The 17,251-nt window shown below is 43.1% G+C and overlaps 1 protein-coding gene across 1 annotated transcript; it reads right to left on the bottom strand.

Moving 5' to 3' along the window:
- Positions 1–13,370: 13,370 nt before the first annotated feature.
- Positions 13,371–13,871, bottom strand: LOC147898601 (G-type lectin S-receptor-like serine/threonine-protein kinase SD2-5). The gene has a single exon (XM_087379201.1). The coding sequence runs from the start codon at positions 13,869–13,871 to the stop codon at positions 13,371–13,373; it is 501 nt and encodes a 166-aa protein (XP_087235327.1).
- Positions 13,872–17,251: the final 3,380 nt, after the last annotated feature.

Genomic DNA, 17,251 nt, shown 5'->3' with positions numbered 1-17,251 from the left:
TGAACCTCTAGAATTGCTCGCCGAGCCACTTTCCTAACCTCCAAATCTCTGCCACATGGCAGGCACGGTATTTCCCTCCTTAATAGAATAGATAGATGATTTTGGAAATAGCAAGAAGAGGGGCAAAACCAATTAACAAGCATGGCTTGGAGAGTTTTACAAAACAGAAAGCGAGTGGAAAATTACACTCCAGAACTTCCTAAAGCAGGTAATAAAGGTTTAGAGATAGTGCGTAATAAACCCATGCAGAGAGACAACCTGACAAAGTGAAAGAAGTGTACTTTTAGAGGCATCCCAATACCCCCCCTACATTTGCTTCCAAAGATGGAAATGCATTTATGGGGTTGTCCCCATAGAAAACGTGCATCTGGGCACTCCTTTGTCAGAACGTTCTGCTGAAGAGATGTAGGGGATGCCCAAGGGTACCCCAGACCTTCCTTGTATCTTTGCGTATGTGCATCACTGGCCTTCACTCCCGCCACTTGCAAGCTATAAATTTTCCTTAGGTTTCACCCACTAGAAGCAGCTCTATAGGGATGCGGGGCCAGCCACAGCAGGTACACCCTGTCAGCCCCCCTACCTAGAAAACCTGCATCCCCACAGGAAGGTCTCTGGTGGTGGCCTTACACAGAAGTTAAAAATGTGCAAAATTTGATAAGACTAAGCAAATGAGCAGGTTAAGATACACTAAAGGTGAGTTTTGGAAAGCAATGAAGACAACGTAGAAGAAAGTGACTCTACCTCTCAACTCGAAGGCGAGGTCATTGTACTAAATGACATCTCTGGGGGCTCCATCATGCCAGCTTCCCCTCCAGCATCTCCACCACTCTCCCCATCGTCGGCCTCATTGCTGTATCCTCCTGTATGCACCACACGGCCACCCTTACGCACCTCTCAGCTTCCTGCTTATACTGCTTCTCCTCCATCTCTCCCTTCACCCTTCCATGTGGAAATCTGGCATGTGGAGCTATTCGGAAAGGATGGTGACTACTCTTGTTCTTCACGCCATTGAATGGATCTCGTCAAGGTCGCTTCCAGGTCAGTAGGGAAGGGCCACGCGAGTCCTTTCCGGGGACGAAGCCGGGAGGATTTCCGGTGACCGACCTTCGAAGGCCGTGAGCCGGGATCAGACCGGATTTTGACCGGGAAAGGGTGACAAGTGGCCCTACCCGGCCATCACGGGAGGTAGAATTCGTCATTTTTCGGTCAGGTTTGGCCGGAGTTTTGGATATATGGATTTCGGATTTTAGGGTCCTGTTGAACCCTGCGGTTCCATTTGGAAATCCTTGCCCTAGTAGTGAGCTTGCCAACTATCTCTCTCCATAAAAGGAAGTTCCGTTTGAATGAAGGAGTCGCTTTCTAGACCCTCCGTAGTCTCATCTCCCAAGTGGGTCCCCTATCCATGGGTGTGTGATACTTCCACTGAGCCTTTGCCACAAGTGCAACACCATTGCCCTGTCTCTCTTTGAAGTCTTGTAGTGATAGTTTAGAAAAATCCTTTCCTGATTTCCATAGGAAGCCCTTAAAGTCTTTGGTCTCTGTGTAAACCTGGCTCGTTGGCTAGTCGGTTTTCAATTTGCCTATCATCTCCTGCATTAACCGTTCCTCTGCTCTGGTAAGTCCGTATCTTCTAGTTAGCTGCGGAGATCTCTGGTAAGTCCGTATCATCTCCTGAGAAGATGAGAGCTTGGCCTAATGAATATCATTCACCTTGTTTGTCCACCCATGGTGGCCAATTATGAGGGGACACATGGGCGAGTGACCTATGCTGTTGAGTAGTGGGGTGTCACAAAAGCCAAGGTGGTTGGCTGTTGAGAACAATTTGAGTGAGCTACACATACAAGTGAAGTTCAGGTGGAAAACTACCTTGTTGGGTGACAAGAAAGGGCATAATGAAATGATTCATCAGAGCATTAGTGTTGATGTATATATGGAAACATAGGAACGACATAGTCTTTCACAGAGTCCCAAGAACTAGGATTCCAATAGATAAATGCTTGGAAGAAATTCGAGCTGTAACTGTTTCTTTTGGCTCGAAAAATGAAGCTTGTAAAGCCCTTGCAAGGGTATGGGATTGACGTTTTGACCTTCTTTCGAAAGGAGACTTTGTATAGTTTTCCTTTTCTTTTAATATATTTTTCTACTTCCCACAAAAAAAAAACAAGCAAAGTATCCCTTGACCCCAAAGCAAAAAATATTTAAGGAAGTGGATAGCCTTTAGGAATAGATAATCATCTACATGGTGCCAAAGCAAAAAATATTTAAGGAAGTGGTTAGCCTTTAGGAATAGATAATCATCTACAAATCGGATAAAGTTTCCCGACTTTGTCTCAAATTTATTTTGGCCTTCCACTATATTTGCAAGTAAAGACCAAAAAAATCACACTGTAAAATGGAAGAAACCAACTACACGTACATGCAAGGAAAACCTCAGGCTTCAAAAACTATCAGTCATGAAGAAGTCAAATTGACCTGAACAATTCCCACTAGCAACTGATCATGCCTAAGCCAATATTCCAACCATACGCAAGAGAAGAACCAAATCTGGAGGAATTACACAAGAGAAGATCCAATATGGAGGAATTGCACAAGAGAAGAACTAATATGGAGAAATTGCACAGTTAGGTTGCCCACACTATCTTCTAGTATTGATATACACGTCAAACCATATCAACAGTTAGGTTGAGAACTCAAATGCTTGCCCTCACTATCTTCTAGTATTGATATACACGTCAAACCATAGCAATGAACAGGATCGAAGCGTTAATACTTTACAAATGTTTATGTGATGTGAGGCACCTATGTTGAAAGCAGGATCTCAATCGCAAGAACCTTATTTGAAAGCATTAATCATACATTCACATTACATGATGCAAGAAGTGGATTGGCTCTTACAAGAACCTCTTGACCAAACTCTTCATCTCGCATTGTTGCCCAATTGAAAATGGAGAAGTTGGAAAGACTCCACCAACCCATACGGGTAGACCTATTCTTCTTGGGCTAGTCCCTCAGGCAAGACCAACCACAAACACCATTGTTGCAAGACTAGTTGCCTAGACCAAGAAGAGGCTAAAAGCGACCAGAAAACACCACCAAGAACTAGGCTATGGAGCCCGCCAACTCAAGTTAGGAACTATGTGCTGCCCCACCTTCAAACAAGGAGCTCTCTAGCTCATGATAAGACCAACCAATAACAAAGGCAGATGCAAGCTTCACGAAACCGAATAGTTGCAACCTTATAACCAAGGGTTATCACCCCTCTTTCCACCCACTTCACACACTAAGTAGAAAAACTCTAATTTGCGACAAAAGGGTAAAAAGTTAGGCTAAAAATTGTAGCCATGTCACATTTTTTTGGCGATTCACCATGCTATCCAGTTATATTTATACAAAATAAAGTTTATTCGTACAAATAGTTATTCATACAAATAAACTTTATTCGTACGAAGAACTTAATGGTATGAATACTTTAGGTTACATAATTTGGCAAATGACCCTCATATGTTTATCTCCCTCTTCGTTCTCTAGCCGAGTAGAAGAGATCAAAAAAGGGAAAGAAAAGAAAGAAGGCTTATTAGGTTACTCTAGCAAGTAATTTTGAAAGTTTGTACTAAAATGGAATTTGATTATTGTTTGTGTGAGTTCTAAGGGTCCCTACAGACTCTTAGATCTCGTGTGAAATGTGATTTTTGTTCTGGTTTGTGTGAGTTCTATAAATCTCATTAGAGATTCAAAGATCTCTTGTGTGAATAGTTCTCTTTTATAAATTGATAGACTTCTTTTTCAGGGGTCCACTGACTTGAGTTGTGCTTGTTATTTTGAGTCAGAGCATGGTAGGGCATGCTCTTTACAATGTTCAAGTGCTTAGTCACATGTGTCTATATAATGAACTAGGTTTGATTGTTTATAGTCGTTACCATGTGTTGTTGGCTATGGTTTAGACTACAAGGACCTATAATATATCTATAAGTAAACTTTGATGTACAATGAGCTAATAATCGAGCTAGGACATAGAAATTCCAATCTTTGTTTGTTCCTACAATAAAAATACATGTAAGGATTAAAGATATTTTATAACCATAAAAATTATTGTCCTAAGGTTCCATATGACATTTTTGTAAGAACCATTTTTGAGTTCTTAAGATCTCTAAGATAGGCTATGTAAATTATGTTTTTTGTAGTTTGGTAAACTTCTTAGAATTTTATTTTTTTAAGTTCTTAAAATTGCTATTAGTTTAGGTCTATGAATTTGATATTCTTACACTTGGTATTGAGAGAAAACATCATTCTTTCAATACTATGTGAATGAATGTTTTCAACCTTGTGAAATATAATGAATATTTAAAATGTAGATAATCAGAACCTGCATTCTTACACTTATTTATTGAGAGCATTTTATTCTCTCAATATGATGTAAATGAATGTGTTGTATCTTTATAAAATTGGACTTCTTGCACTTACTATTGAATGAATAGATATGTATTCTTTCAATTTCATGTGGATGAGCTTTTAGCTAGCTCATTCTTACACTTACTTTTGAATGAATGTTTTTTATTCTTTCAATAGTATGTGAATGAATCTTTCACAATGTGTGTTCTTACACAATATATTTATTCTTTCAATTGGACGTGAATTAATGCATAACTATTTGAAATCTGTACTCTTAATTAGAGTTCTTACACTGATTTTTGAAAGAATATATATGTGCTCTTTTAATTTTATGTGAAGGAACGTTAAGTAAACATTCTTACACTTACTTTTGAATGAATATTTTTTATTCCTTCAATAGTATGTGAATGAATGTTTCAGAATTCGCATTTTTGTATTTGTCAAGTTTACATTCTTACACTTACTCTTTAGAGAATATATCTATTCTCTGAATTGAAAGCGAGAATGTGTAACTATTTGCAATCGTAATTATTGCAATTGAAAAAATAAATATATATTCTTTTAATTGTATATGAATGAACTTTCAAGTAATAATATCCTTATGCTTATTTTTAAATGAAGTGATGAACAAAAAGCACTCACACCCAAAAATAAAGCACGATTGAGACCATTAGACCAAGGTCTAAGATTGTGACACGTGGGTGAAGGAGGTGTGAGAAAACCAAAACATCGCTTTAGGCTGCTTGTCGTAAAGAGGATAGCTCTGGGTTCAATGGTTCACACCACCCAGATGTCATGAACTTGTGATTTATAGCATTATACCATTTGGACTCTCGAGGGATTGGCCATTGACCACACATAAGTCTTCATTAGCCCTTCACACCACCTTCGGGAAGATGGCTAGCGCGTGATGTCAGCCCAGCGTAACTAGCAACGAGAAGTGCCTCAAATATGCCCCAACGCCATGAGCCAATTTTCAAGCACTTTCTAACCCATGGCCCATTCCTCCACCATGCTTAAAGAGTTAACCATGGTTTGTACCGGACCTTTATTTTTTCCCATTTGGCAGCTGTCCCGTGATTTTGTATGTGCGGAGCTGGTTAGTTTAATTGTGGGCGGGTTAGTTTTGGAATTTGACAGTTCGGCATTAGAGGGCCATTTTGCATATATCAATGTGGTTGGATCCAACGGTGAAGATTTAACCTCCACAGACCTCAATTCACAGCTATGTAAGAGTGGGTACACATTGCCTAATCTACACCCATGGGAGGAATGGGGTGGGTGCTGTGTGTGTTAACACACTATGGACTAGATTTTAAAAAACAGAGAGCTGGCAAGTTCAAAGGGAAAAGGCGTCTTCTTATTTGTAGGGTCAAGCATGGGAGGGGGTTGGAGGACCAAGGGCCTTGGCTACCCATGCTCATGGGCACCCCCATTTCAAGGACACCCATGCAACAACCATGTCATCAAATACCCCTTCTCTCTTTTGGCGAGCACCAGTGTGTGAACACCTTAAGTCCAAATGAGTGTGAGTCTTGTGAAAGCTTGAATTCTACACGATATCCTCGCTGCTATGAGAATTGTTGTGCCATTGGGACTAGCTACCCTCATCACGACCTGGTTCATTAAGTTGTGGGAGGAATGCAAGATCCGAGGACTCCTCAATGGTCACGGCAAGATGTATCAATGCCAAGAATCTACTCCAACTGGATTTTTGAGCCTTGTTTTTTTAATAAAATGAGTCCTGTTTTATCTCATGACACCACAACAAATGTTTCCTCCGAAGCCATAAGCTCTATGGTTATCCCCCATCACCTTGTTTAGGTTGGTCCCTCAAGCTATATAGGAACAATTGGCAATTTGAATAGTAACATTCAACCAACACCAATAGCTATATTAAGAGAGAACAATTGGCCCGAGAGTCTGAATCATTTGGACCGAGCCACAATCAGGGACAAAAAGCAATGAAGGTGGCACACTGAGTGGAAAGTCACCAATAGATTTGGCAAGAATTCATCTCAAGGAATCTTTAGCTTTAGCAAAGGCGAAATGCTCAACCTGGAATACACAAGAGCATATAAAAAGGATGACTGGTCATTTGTAAGGGGTTTTGATAATTCAAACAAATGACCAGTCACTACTTTTGGGTGATGTGAGTAAATATGTTCAACAAATAGTAGTCAAGTGAGAGTTGGTTATGCAGCATTGTTTACAATAGGTTGTACTCATGAGTTGAGTACAGAGATGACTAAGGGAAAGGGTGTGTCGAGTGCACCAAGTGGCCATTCATAGTTACTTTGTATAGAATTGAAGTAATAAAAGGAACACCCCTTATTTTTAACATTATTTAAGCCATTGGGTCCTTTTTGCATCTAGCATGTGTGACAAACTTGTTTTCATTCATTGTCACACTTTGAATACAAATGAGCATTCTGCATGAATAGCAAGAGCTGAGTCCATCCTTTGAATAGCATGAGCCGAGTCCATCCCTTTAATAGCAAGAGGCGAGTCCATCCCTTCAATAGCAAGAGCTAACTCCATCCTTTAAATAGCTTTTTGCATGAATAGCAAGAGGTGAGTCCATCTTTGAAGAGCATGAACTTCCATTAGGCAATCTAGAAACAAGCATACTGCCTTCGCACATCCCTCAACATAGTCAATTTGGATGGACACATGAGTGAATGAAGCAACCTATTAGCACACCAAGCTTCATAACTAACATTTTTAATGATCTTGCTAGGTCTGCATTGGATTGCCAATGAAAGAAGATGGTGGGATGGATTCTGCATGAATGGCAAAAAGATGGGGTTTCTATAGTTTGGTCAAAACATCAGCAACTCCCAAAACGTGATACTCCCTTTCCCTATTGGTTGTTTCTAGGATGAAAGCTCTTTCGAAGGTTTTCAAGGTAGAATTTCCTTGTTTCTAGATTTTAATTAAACTTTCGAAGGATGAAAGCTATGGTGAAAGATTGTTATAAAGCTTGACAGAGCTTTATGCAAGGCGAATAGGTTTGAAGGAATTTTGGGCTTTAGCTCACAATCTCATAAACATTCACTGGTAGAAGAAAGAGCTAAGGCATGAAAGGAGATCATAGGTTCTCGGAGTTCATTCTAACAGATGGTCACTATGCAAGGTAAGTCCTTTCCTAAGTTATAGCTTGCTCCACCGATTGTCTTTTGGTTACCAGTCTAAAGTCAAAGCTCTAATCCTTCAAAAGTTTTCAAAAGCTACCTTCATAGCTTTTCCTTCTTCTTAGCTTTCCTTCCACACTACAAATGGAATTTCCTCCTCTTACCAAGACGAAGGAACCTAAACATACCATGAAGATCTCTCAAAGTGGAAGGTGACCAAGGAAACACAAACACTCATGTATTGTATGTACCTATTTTCCAATGTGATTATTTGGTCTTTATTACCACTGAGTCCCACATTACGTTTGGTACCAAGATCTTCTTTGCTGAACCATGTTCTAGGAACCAAGCAATAGAGTGACTCGTTCGAAGCTCCCCATCTAACTATGGAGCAATCTGGTCAATCCTCAAGCATCAGAGGTCATAGGGAAAATGCATAACCCATCCCTAGGTTGGTAGACCTTTGTGTCCCATACCACAGAAGCCCTGAGGGATGCATTAATCTAGCTTGTAAAGGTATAGCCACATATTCTAGTAGGAATCTGTATCTAGGTATTGATCAATCTCTTCAACCCTAAAGTATATAGCAACAATCCATAGCTATAATTTGGATATAGAACCTATTCCGACCTCCATCCAAATATATTACTCAAGTTAGGATTACTTATCCTAACTAGAGTATACATACCTGATTCCCTTCTAGATCTCCATCCAGATATATCATTCAAGCTAGGATTAATCATCCGCATACCCAAAGATACAGTGTCAAAGACCGAGCTCCTGCGAGCCCTCCTCCCTCCTTCCGTAGCCTCTACCTCCCTACCTTCCTTCGCCTCACCTATGCCCTCGCCTCGCGCCCCTCGCCCCTCGCCCTTGCCTCTCACCCGCCTTACGCCCCTCGCCCTCGCCTCATGCCCCTCGCCCCTCGCCTTGCCTCCGCCACCACGCCCTCGCCTCGCCCCTCGCCCCACGCCACCACACCGCGCCTCCGCCCTCCGCCCTCGCCTCGTCCCTCGCCTCTCCGCCCTCGCCTCGCCCCTCGCCTCTCGCCCCTCGCCCCTCGCCCCTCACCTCTCCGCCTCTCGCCCCTCGCCCCTCGCCTCGCCCCTCGCCTCCCGCCCCTCGCCCCTCGCCCCTCGCCTCTCTGCCCTCGCCTATCGCCCCTCGCCTCGCCTCTCCGCCCTCGCCTCGCCCCTCGCCCCTCTCCACCACACCTCGCCTCCACCCTTCGCCCTCGCCTCCGCCGCCGCCCTTCTCCCTCGCCTTCGACATCCGCCCTCGCCTTCGACCTCCGCCCTCTGCCTCTGCCTTCCGCCCCCGCCCTCGCTTTAGACCTCCGCCCTCGCCTCGCCCCCCTGCCCTATACCTGCCGCCTTGCCTCACCCCGCCATCACCTCCTCTTCCTCCGCCCCGTCTCGCTTCGCCTCGCCTTATCCTCCTCCGTCACACCCAAGCTCCATCCCTCGTCTATCTCCCCCCCCCTTTTTTGGTGGCAGCCTCTTCCTCATCGGAGGTCTCGCAGTTTGTCTTGGCGGTATGGCGGCTCCCTGCCCGGAACCGGAGGCCCAGCCAGACCCTCCCTCTCCAGATGCCTACCGCGTGATCTTGACAGAGCAACAGTTGTCTCGGGTACAACAGGTTGCCAATGACTTTGTCCTCACTTCAGTCTATGGCAGAGTCATTGGACACTCTCCCTCCAGACCAGCCATCAGGGATTGGCTTCAATCCACTCTTATGCTAGAGGATAGCCACATCGAGGAGGTGGCCCTTATGGGAAGGGGCATCTTCTGGCTTAAACTCTCCACTGCGAAAGCTGCGAGCAACCTGATTGCTGGTTCCCCCACATCTGTGGATGGAAAGATCATCATGATAGTCCCTTGGTACCGAGGATTTAGCGCAGTGGACTTTGATGCTCGTTTCCGCATACCTCGCCAACCAGTGACGCTAGTTTTTCCAGGCCTTGCTGCTGAGTTGTGGCCGATAGTCAGGGACCTGGGTTCCCACTTTGGCTGGGTGATGCATGACAATTTCGTGCTATTCACCGCCTCTCTGGTTGTTTATTCACACCCGCCTGATCCCTCCGTGAGAGAGAGCTTTTTGTTTCCACTTAGGGCTGCGTCCGATTTGTGAACGCAGCCCCGTCAGCTGCAAAACTGACCCCATGTATCTTGTTTTTTCGAAGTAATATAATCAGCACTGTTTTTCAGGCATTTAAAAAAAAAAGGATTACTCATCCTAACCACCCCCACTAGGGTATCCCCTAACCAATAGGTGAGTCAATAGCTAATCAGGATTAGTTAGGGATGTAACTGGAGTATACATACTTGATTACCTTCTAGATCTCCATCCAAATATATCATTCAAGCTAGGATTACTCATCCTAACCTCCCCCACTAGGGTCTCCCCTAACTAATAGGTGAGTCTATAGCTAATCAGGATTAGCTAGGGATGTAACACTCTTTAAGCGAGCATCTTTAAGCGAGCAGGAGTGCAAAAATTTAAGGGGCAAGTTGTATAAATAATGGCATAGTGGTCTAGCTAGTGGATTGACAATATGGAGGTAGATAAAAGGACATGGACAATGTGAAGGTGGCAGATGTAAACCTACATGGCAAGAAGTAGTAGGGGAACTCTCTGCCATGTCATGAAATATCAACTAGGCATAGATATGGGGGGAACATGGTGTCCTTCATAGCAGATTACTGGTGATCCAACAACCTATGGTCACTGGCACTGATGCAAAAATTCCCCCTAAGAGGCTATACAAAGCACAGCTCGGGCTATTCACAAAACTCTTGGAATAATATGTGCCTATAAGAAGGCTAGTATAGTTGAAATAGATTGTGGGAGGCAAGACTGCACACTGGCTTGAGAAGATATTAGTCAAGGCAAATTTGGGACTACAGGATAGTTTGTATGGATTGTGGACATTCTAGACTATTCAAATTTTAGATTTGCCTCTTAGGTACAGGTGGTTAAAAAGGTATGCACAAAGTACACTAGATTGCCTTGAATTTGATGTGGCTGGTAATACCATTATTAATTGCTCTTCTCAATTTTTGTAGGTCTTAGTGGGCATAGGGTAATCTTCAATTGACTAGGGACTTCAAAAAGTATAAGAGGCTTATGGAGTCTTCTACTTTGCATGAAGGGGAATATATAATTGAGAGGTAAGTATAAACCTCTCTAGTATAATTCAAGCCTATCTAAAGCTCTACTTTCTTTGAATGAAACCTCTTTCTTTTCCTTTGAAATTCAAATTTATGGGATCAAACATTAAATTAGTTATGGAAAACAAATTGAGTTTACCATAAAGAATCTTACACAATAGAAGTATTAATTTAGATTGTTCATTTCATTCTTAGAGAGCAAAATGTTGAACAACTAAGAACCTTTCCCTCTTTTGTCCTTGATACATGATCAAAGTATCCAAGGATTGAAGTCCTTTAGTGTAATCTTCCACTTCCTTTTCTTTCTGGAAAAAGCTTGAAGCCATGCTTGTTAATTGGTTCTGCCCTTCTTCTTGCTATTTTCAGAGTCTTATATATAAAAGAGTAGTATTGGTGCATAGGAGGTGGACACCTTAGCATATAGGGAATGTTAACAAGCAATCAGTAAAAGAAGATGAATTGCTAGGTCAAATTTTACGGAGAGTCTTTCATCTCAACTCCCTCACTTTGGGTTCCTTGCCATGGCTACCTTAGCCTGTGACAGATCCTTAGGGTCTTATAGCACTAGATCCTAGACCCATGGAAAATTAGCTGTCCCAAGATGGCAATTATCTGGTATTGACCAATTTTTATCCCATCCTAGACCCCAGCCTCCAAACCACGAGGTGGATTTTGTGGATAGATTTTGTGCCTACGAACTCAGGTATGGAAGACTTAGTTTCTATGCTTGTAAATCCATACAAATCAGCCAACTGTGGGTTTCCGACTGTGGAAGAAATGCTAGAAAAAAGAATTGGTTGTCAACCAGCCAGTTTTCAGAGAACCCAGCTCTCTACATAGGGAATCTTTGAAACAGGGGCTAGCAACCAGGGTGGAGCACTATATATCCAGCATATGCCTCACTCCATAAGTAATAAGTATGTAGGAGACACTTGCAGGCCAAGCCTTTCAGAAATGCATCTGCCTCTCAGCGATCGTCCGAGATCTTGATGTCCCACACTCCAATAAGCACTCCAATAAGCACGTAGGGTGTGGATGATGTCTTGCCAAATGGCAACTAGGGTGGCTGCCTATCACAAAACTGCAGCAGGCAACCCAGATGTTCCAAACAATGATGCTCTCGCATTTGTTTGGGATGACATAGGACCTTGTTGAGAAGGAGGCATCGTGTCTTGTGCCTCTATTCAGAAGATCTGCTGACCATGGATCCTGTAAGCTAGAGAGGCCGGATTGATGGAAAAGGCATGACCCCCCTCATCAACCTAGCAGCCATCCCCTCCCCCCAATGAAGTCTTGCTGTATCCTATGTGTCCCGGCATCAATCTGGAGGGCCCTATCCGAATCCTTTGTGCTGCACGGCAGCTCCAAAGACAATGTGGGATCGTCTCCATATCTTTATCTGCATAACGGTGGCATCTACCATCTACGCCCACCTGCTCCAACCATGGTTCAATGGGCAAAGCTCCATGGGGCACCATCCAAAGAAGAATGAAACCTTTTGTGGCCCGTGGCTCGTCCATAAGCATGACCAAAATCTAGAGATAAACTCCTAGGGAACAGGTTGCTCAACCCAGTGATTTGCTCTCGAGGGAGTCTTGCCTGTAGTTGGCTGCAGCATACAACTTAAGGCGATGACTAATGCGTGTCGTGTATGAGGAAAAGGACACCTCCTCCACTCTCTCCGAGTGTCAGGCTAGAACCAATCCCACTACACCTCTCAAAGAGGCCAATCCTCCCATAACCAAAGACACCACCACCACCCCTTCTGCCCTGCCAAGACTAGAATCAGGTCAATAGTCAAGTCCTTACCCAAACGGTCTACTATCTAGATCTTTTTCCACTTAAGCATATCTAGAGCCCCATCAATCTCTTAGTCGTCACCTGTCTCGGGGTGAAGGTGTCCTCCAAGCTCCACTCTGTAGCATTTGGAACACAGCTCGTAGGGATCTATGCAAAAATTGGATCTTGCTGGGCACCCTGGTCCTAGAAAATTGCCCATACCATCAGGGGGGAGGCAAAGGCTTTATGCAAACCCTCCCACCAAGGCTTCGAGGTAACTAAGTCTATCTCCATCATCGGAATACCTACCCCCTTCGAATGAGAGAGTTTTCTTGAATTGGCTGGGCCACTATCCCATTGTGCCCAATCAATGTGCATCCGTTGCCCTAGCATGAAACGTGATCTCGAACCTCCAGGCGCCGCAGGAGGGGCTGTCACTCAAACTCCTCATAGCACCACTAGATGGCCCAAATGAGTCCTCTTGACAAGCGCTGCCAAACTCTGTGAAGACTCCTCATCAGGGGGGAGCCTTTGATAAGATCCAGGCGCCACAGGAGGGGCTGTCACTCAAACTCCTCATAGCACCACTAGGTGGCCCAAATGAGTCCTCCAAACTCTGTGAAGACTCCTCATCAGGGGGGAGCCTTTGATAAGATCCACTTGTGGGACTATTGCCACTGACCTCCAGTGTGGGGTCTATTCTTGATAAGCTTTTGCTGAAGGAGGAGCTTTTAGGGCTCCGAGCATGTAGTGCTACCTCGCACTACTAGCTTGCCCAAAGTGCTCTCCATTAGTGAATCCGGCCAATGGGGACCTGCTCCCGTTGTACTAAAGGACATCCCTGGCAGGCAGAGGGGGCTCCATCACGGCCGCCTTCCCACTCTCCCCATCGGCGGCCTCATCGCTGCACATCCAGATGCAAAATCCTCTCCTCGCACTCCTCGTGCAAGTACGCCAGCCCGCGAGCAGTCTCAACCGCTATGCTGAACCTCGTCTCCCAATCCAGAGATGGCTCCCCTTCGTCGTCCTCGCTCTTGAAAAGCCATCTGTTCAGCGAGCCTCTGGGCATCAGCTCGTAAACAAGTAACCTCTGCGCTCTCTCCGAGCAAAATCCCTTCAAGGATACCAGATTTACGTGTCGGATCCTGGAAATGGTGGCGACCTCGGCACAGAACTCTTTCTGACCCCGCCCTTCCCTCTCCAGCCTCTTCACGGCCACCTTCCTGCCGTCTGGCAGTTCCCCTTCGTAGACCGACCCGAAACCGCCTCGTCCCAGCTTCTTGCTGAAATTGCCGGTCATTGTCTCCAACTCCGTGTATGAAAATCTTGTGGGCAATCCGCGCAGCGTCTTCAGAAACTCTGGATCTTCCTCCAGCTCCCCCAATTCGACGTCTACCATTGCATGTGCTAAACGTTCCGTAACCTTGAGACGGTATGCATATCGGAGCAAAATCAGAAATACAGGGATGAGACAGGCGGTGACAGCACCCAGGAAAAGGAAAAGGGTGCGGGGGCGGGCAGTCTTAGCGAGTCTATTCGAAGAGAAGACCAGAACGGCTATGTCTACGGGTAAGGCGACGCACAAGAAGGCCATCCAAATGAAACTCGGCGTCCTCCACCAGGAGTTCATGATGCTCAAAGACGAAAGCCAAACTGGAGGAGATGATCTTGTGGAGTTTGCAAGGAAGAATTGCTCGTTGTGTGTGGCTGATCCGCCTGATGTCGTTTCTGGGAAGCACAATTTGCATGCGCTCCCAGTTATTGCTGAGAATCTCTTGATCTTGAAGAAAAATTCTTCAGTTATTGCTCAGAATCCCAGTTATTGCTGAGAATCTCAAGATCTTGAAGAAAAGTTCTGTCAAATCCCTGTGTGTTGGTGAGTGGCATGAGAAACTCAAGATCTTGAAGAAAAGTTCTGTCAAATCCGTGTGTGTTGGTGATTGACTTTTGTGGGTGGATCAGATGACTTGAGAGATTGACTTTTGTGGCTCGATCAGATGACTTGGGAGATTGACTTCGGCTATGAGCCTAAATTAATTAAGGCTCTGTGGTTGAAAAAACGCATGACTTAACCCTGAGAGATCCGCTTTATAGCTCTCTAAATTTCAGAGTCCTTGGTGTGTCTTTATTAGTTCATTCATTGCTCACTCACTATACTTCAAAGTTCCTTCTTTTGTCATGGAGCACATAACTACTTTCTTAAAACTAAACTTGGATCCTACCTTTTAATGAAATTTTTATAAAGGGAAAAAAAGAGCGAAAATATGAACTTGAGACATGACAGAGGGTCCATCGAGACCCGATCCTCCCAGCAAATGTCAAGGGTAGTGTTTTATTATTACCTTGGTGACATACAAAGATTTGCGCCTTTTGGGAATTGAAGCCCAATGAATACATGAATAAGACTACACTCACAAGAGCTCATAAGTCATCCTTGGTTGCAACCTAAATAATATTGGGTCATGGACTACAATTATATGAAATGTCATCCTTCGAGCTTGTATCCAACTCGGCTATCTCTACTGCTGATTCCAAATCTTTACCTTCCATCGAAAACATGCATCAAAAGAGAGGAATGTCGTAAAAAATCAAATTGAAGCAACATCAAGAATATTAGGGTCCAATACTATTGCAAAGAAGTCTTGCGAATAGATGGGACACTAGCATATTACATGAATATCAGTAGTCATAATATCATACTAAAATTTAAAAAATCAATATCTCGCACACACCAGTGATATAGGTTTCTTTGACTTTCTGCAAGCATGAAAAAATAATTAAAAATAGAAGGTAAAAATTTGACTCTTTTTATGAACGTGGAAGAAGAAGCTTTCTCAGTAAAAAGAATGACAAAAAATATGCAAAGAATGAGAATAAACAATAGCTAATACCTAGAAGTTTGCAAATAATTGGCATAATAGCTTTTTTGGCAGTATAAACTTTTGCGAACTAGCTTTTTTGGCAGAGCAACGTTTTTGGCAGTATATAGTTTTGCAAAATAGCTTTTTTGGCAAAATGGTTTTTTTTTTGCAAAGTAGCTTGTTTGGTAGAACGAGGGTAGAACAACCCTTTTTCTTTTAAAAAACAACTTTTCTTTCTTTCTTTTTTCCCCTATCCAATACATAACAATCTTTTCACCGGCAGACATAAAGCCCATTAGGTAGGCATAAAGCCCGTTTGGCAGGCAAAAAGCCCTTTTGATAGGCTAAGCCCTTTTTTACGAAATAGCTTTTTGGGCAGCATATATTTTTGAAAAATAGCTTTTCTGGTAGTATATATTTTTGCAAAATAGCTTTTCTAGTAGTATATATTTTTGCAAAATAGCTTTTCTGGTAGAACAACTTTTTTGGCAATTGGTAGAACAACTTTTTTTGGCAATTGGCAGAACAGAGTGAGCAAGGAATAGTAGTAACCTTCAACATTTCAAAAGCCAACCAATCAAACTCACAATCAACCAACCATATCATCCACAAAAATGATCTTCTCAAAGATAGTAACCACCAAAAAAACTCACAAAAATGTGATCCAACATGAACTGGCAAGAACTATACATTTTATCAATACAATATGGACTAGTGCATGTAAACTTCCTCAAACTCCAAGAAAGAGTTCCATCTTACCTTGCTTTCCTCATTGCCAAGGCACTGCAAACACCTCTGAACCACATGATTTCCATTTATATCCTTGATGAGGGTCACAACTCCTTGCTTTAGAGACAATATCACCATAGACACTTGCTTAGGGGTCTTTGATGTCTCGATGAGTTTCTACACAGCTCGTATGATGTCAAAATGGAGATAGTCATACCATCAACTTCACTCCCACCTTCTAGCATGGAAAATTTAGAACAAAGTTTGACAATACTTTGGATTATGCAAATTGCATGCAAAAATATATATTCCAACATAGAAGTTGTTAAATTTATCTAAAGATGAAGGCAGCCTGATTCAAATTTGAAACATTTAGGCGTGTTAGAAAAAGTCCTTAAAACGTGTGTGTGTTTTTGTGTGTGTGTGTGTGTGTGTGTGTGAGAGAGAGAGAGAGAGAGAGAGAGAGAGAGAGAGAGATCTAGTAGTGTTAACTTTACTCCAAACCAAATACAAGATGATTCCCCATGCATACTCAATAAGATGTTGACCAAATCTAGCATTCTTAACTTTACATCAAATTAAATTCAAGATGGTGATTTTCTTACCCATTCATATTCAATGAGAGAGAGAGATCTAGCAGTGTTAACTTTACTCCAAACCAAATACAAGATGATTCCCCATGCATACTCAATAAGATGTTGACCAAATCCAGCATTCTTAACTTTACATCAAATTAAATTCAAGATGGTGATTTCTTTACCCATGCATATTCAATGAGATGTTGACCAAATCGTCATTTTTGGTTACTGCTTCTAAAATGTCCATGTGATGGGCTTCATTGCAAACCTCAAGAAGCTTCAACAGTAGGTAATTTCCGAAAGGATTAGTCATTGATTCAACTTAATGGCCCCTAATCTCCTCAAATATCTTCTTTACATCCTTTGGGTTTCCTTCATCAAACTTTCTTTGCGAGAAGCGGTAGCCATGCTGATCTTCAGTGACATTGTATATTTGGCCCTCCACCAATAGCCTTTGTACACCAGGTTTCTCTGCCACATGAATTTCATGAGCTAATGTTACCATCAACGTCCAACACCAATAGCCTTTGTACACCGGGTTTCTCTGTGGGAGATTGAACTTCACCATTGGCTACAAGATCAACACCCTTCCTCCTCCTCGCCCCTCTAAC

The sequence above is a fragment of the Dipteris shenzhenensis genome, chromosome 9 (genome assembly GCF_047967505.1).
Source record: "Dipteris shenzhenensis isolate YYH24624 ecotype China chromosome 9, Dip_SZ_1.0, whole genome shotgun sequence".
NCBI lineage: Eukaryota > Viridiplantae > Streptophyta > Polypodiopsida > Gleicheniales > Dipteridaceae > Dipteris > Dipteris shenzhenensis.
This window is presented reverse-complemented; position numbering and strand designations above follow the sequence as displayed.

What these genes read in the sequence shown, in the direction of transcription:
- LOC147898601 (XM_087379201.1), bottom strand. Translation starts at nt 13,871, where the DNA reads ATGGTAGACGTCGAATTGGGGGAGCTGGAGGAAGATCCAGAGTTTCTG.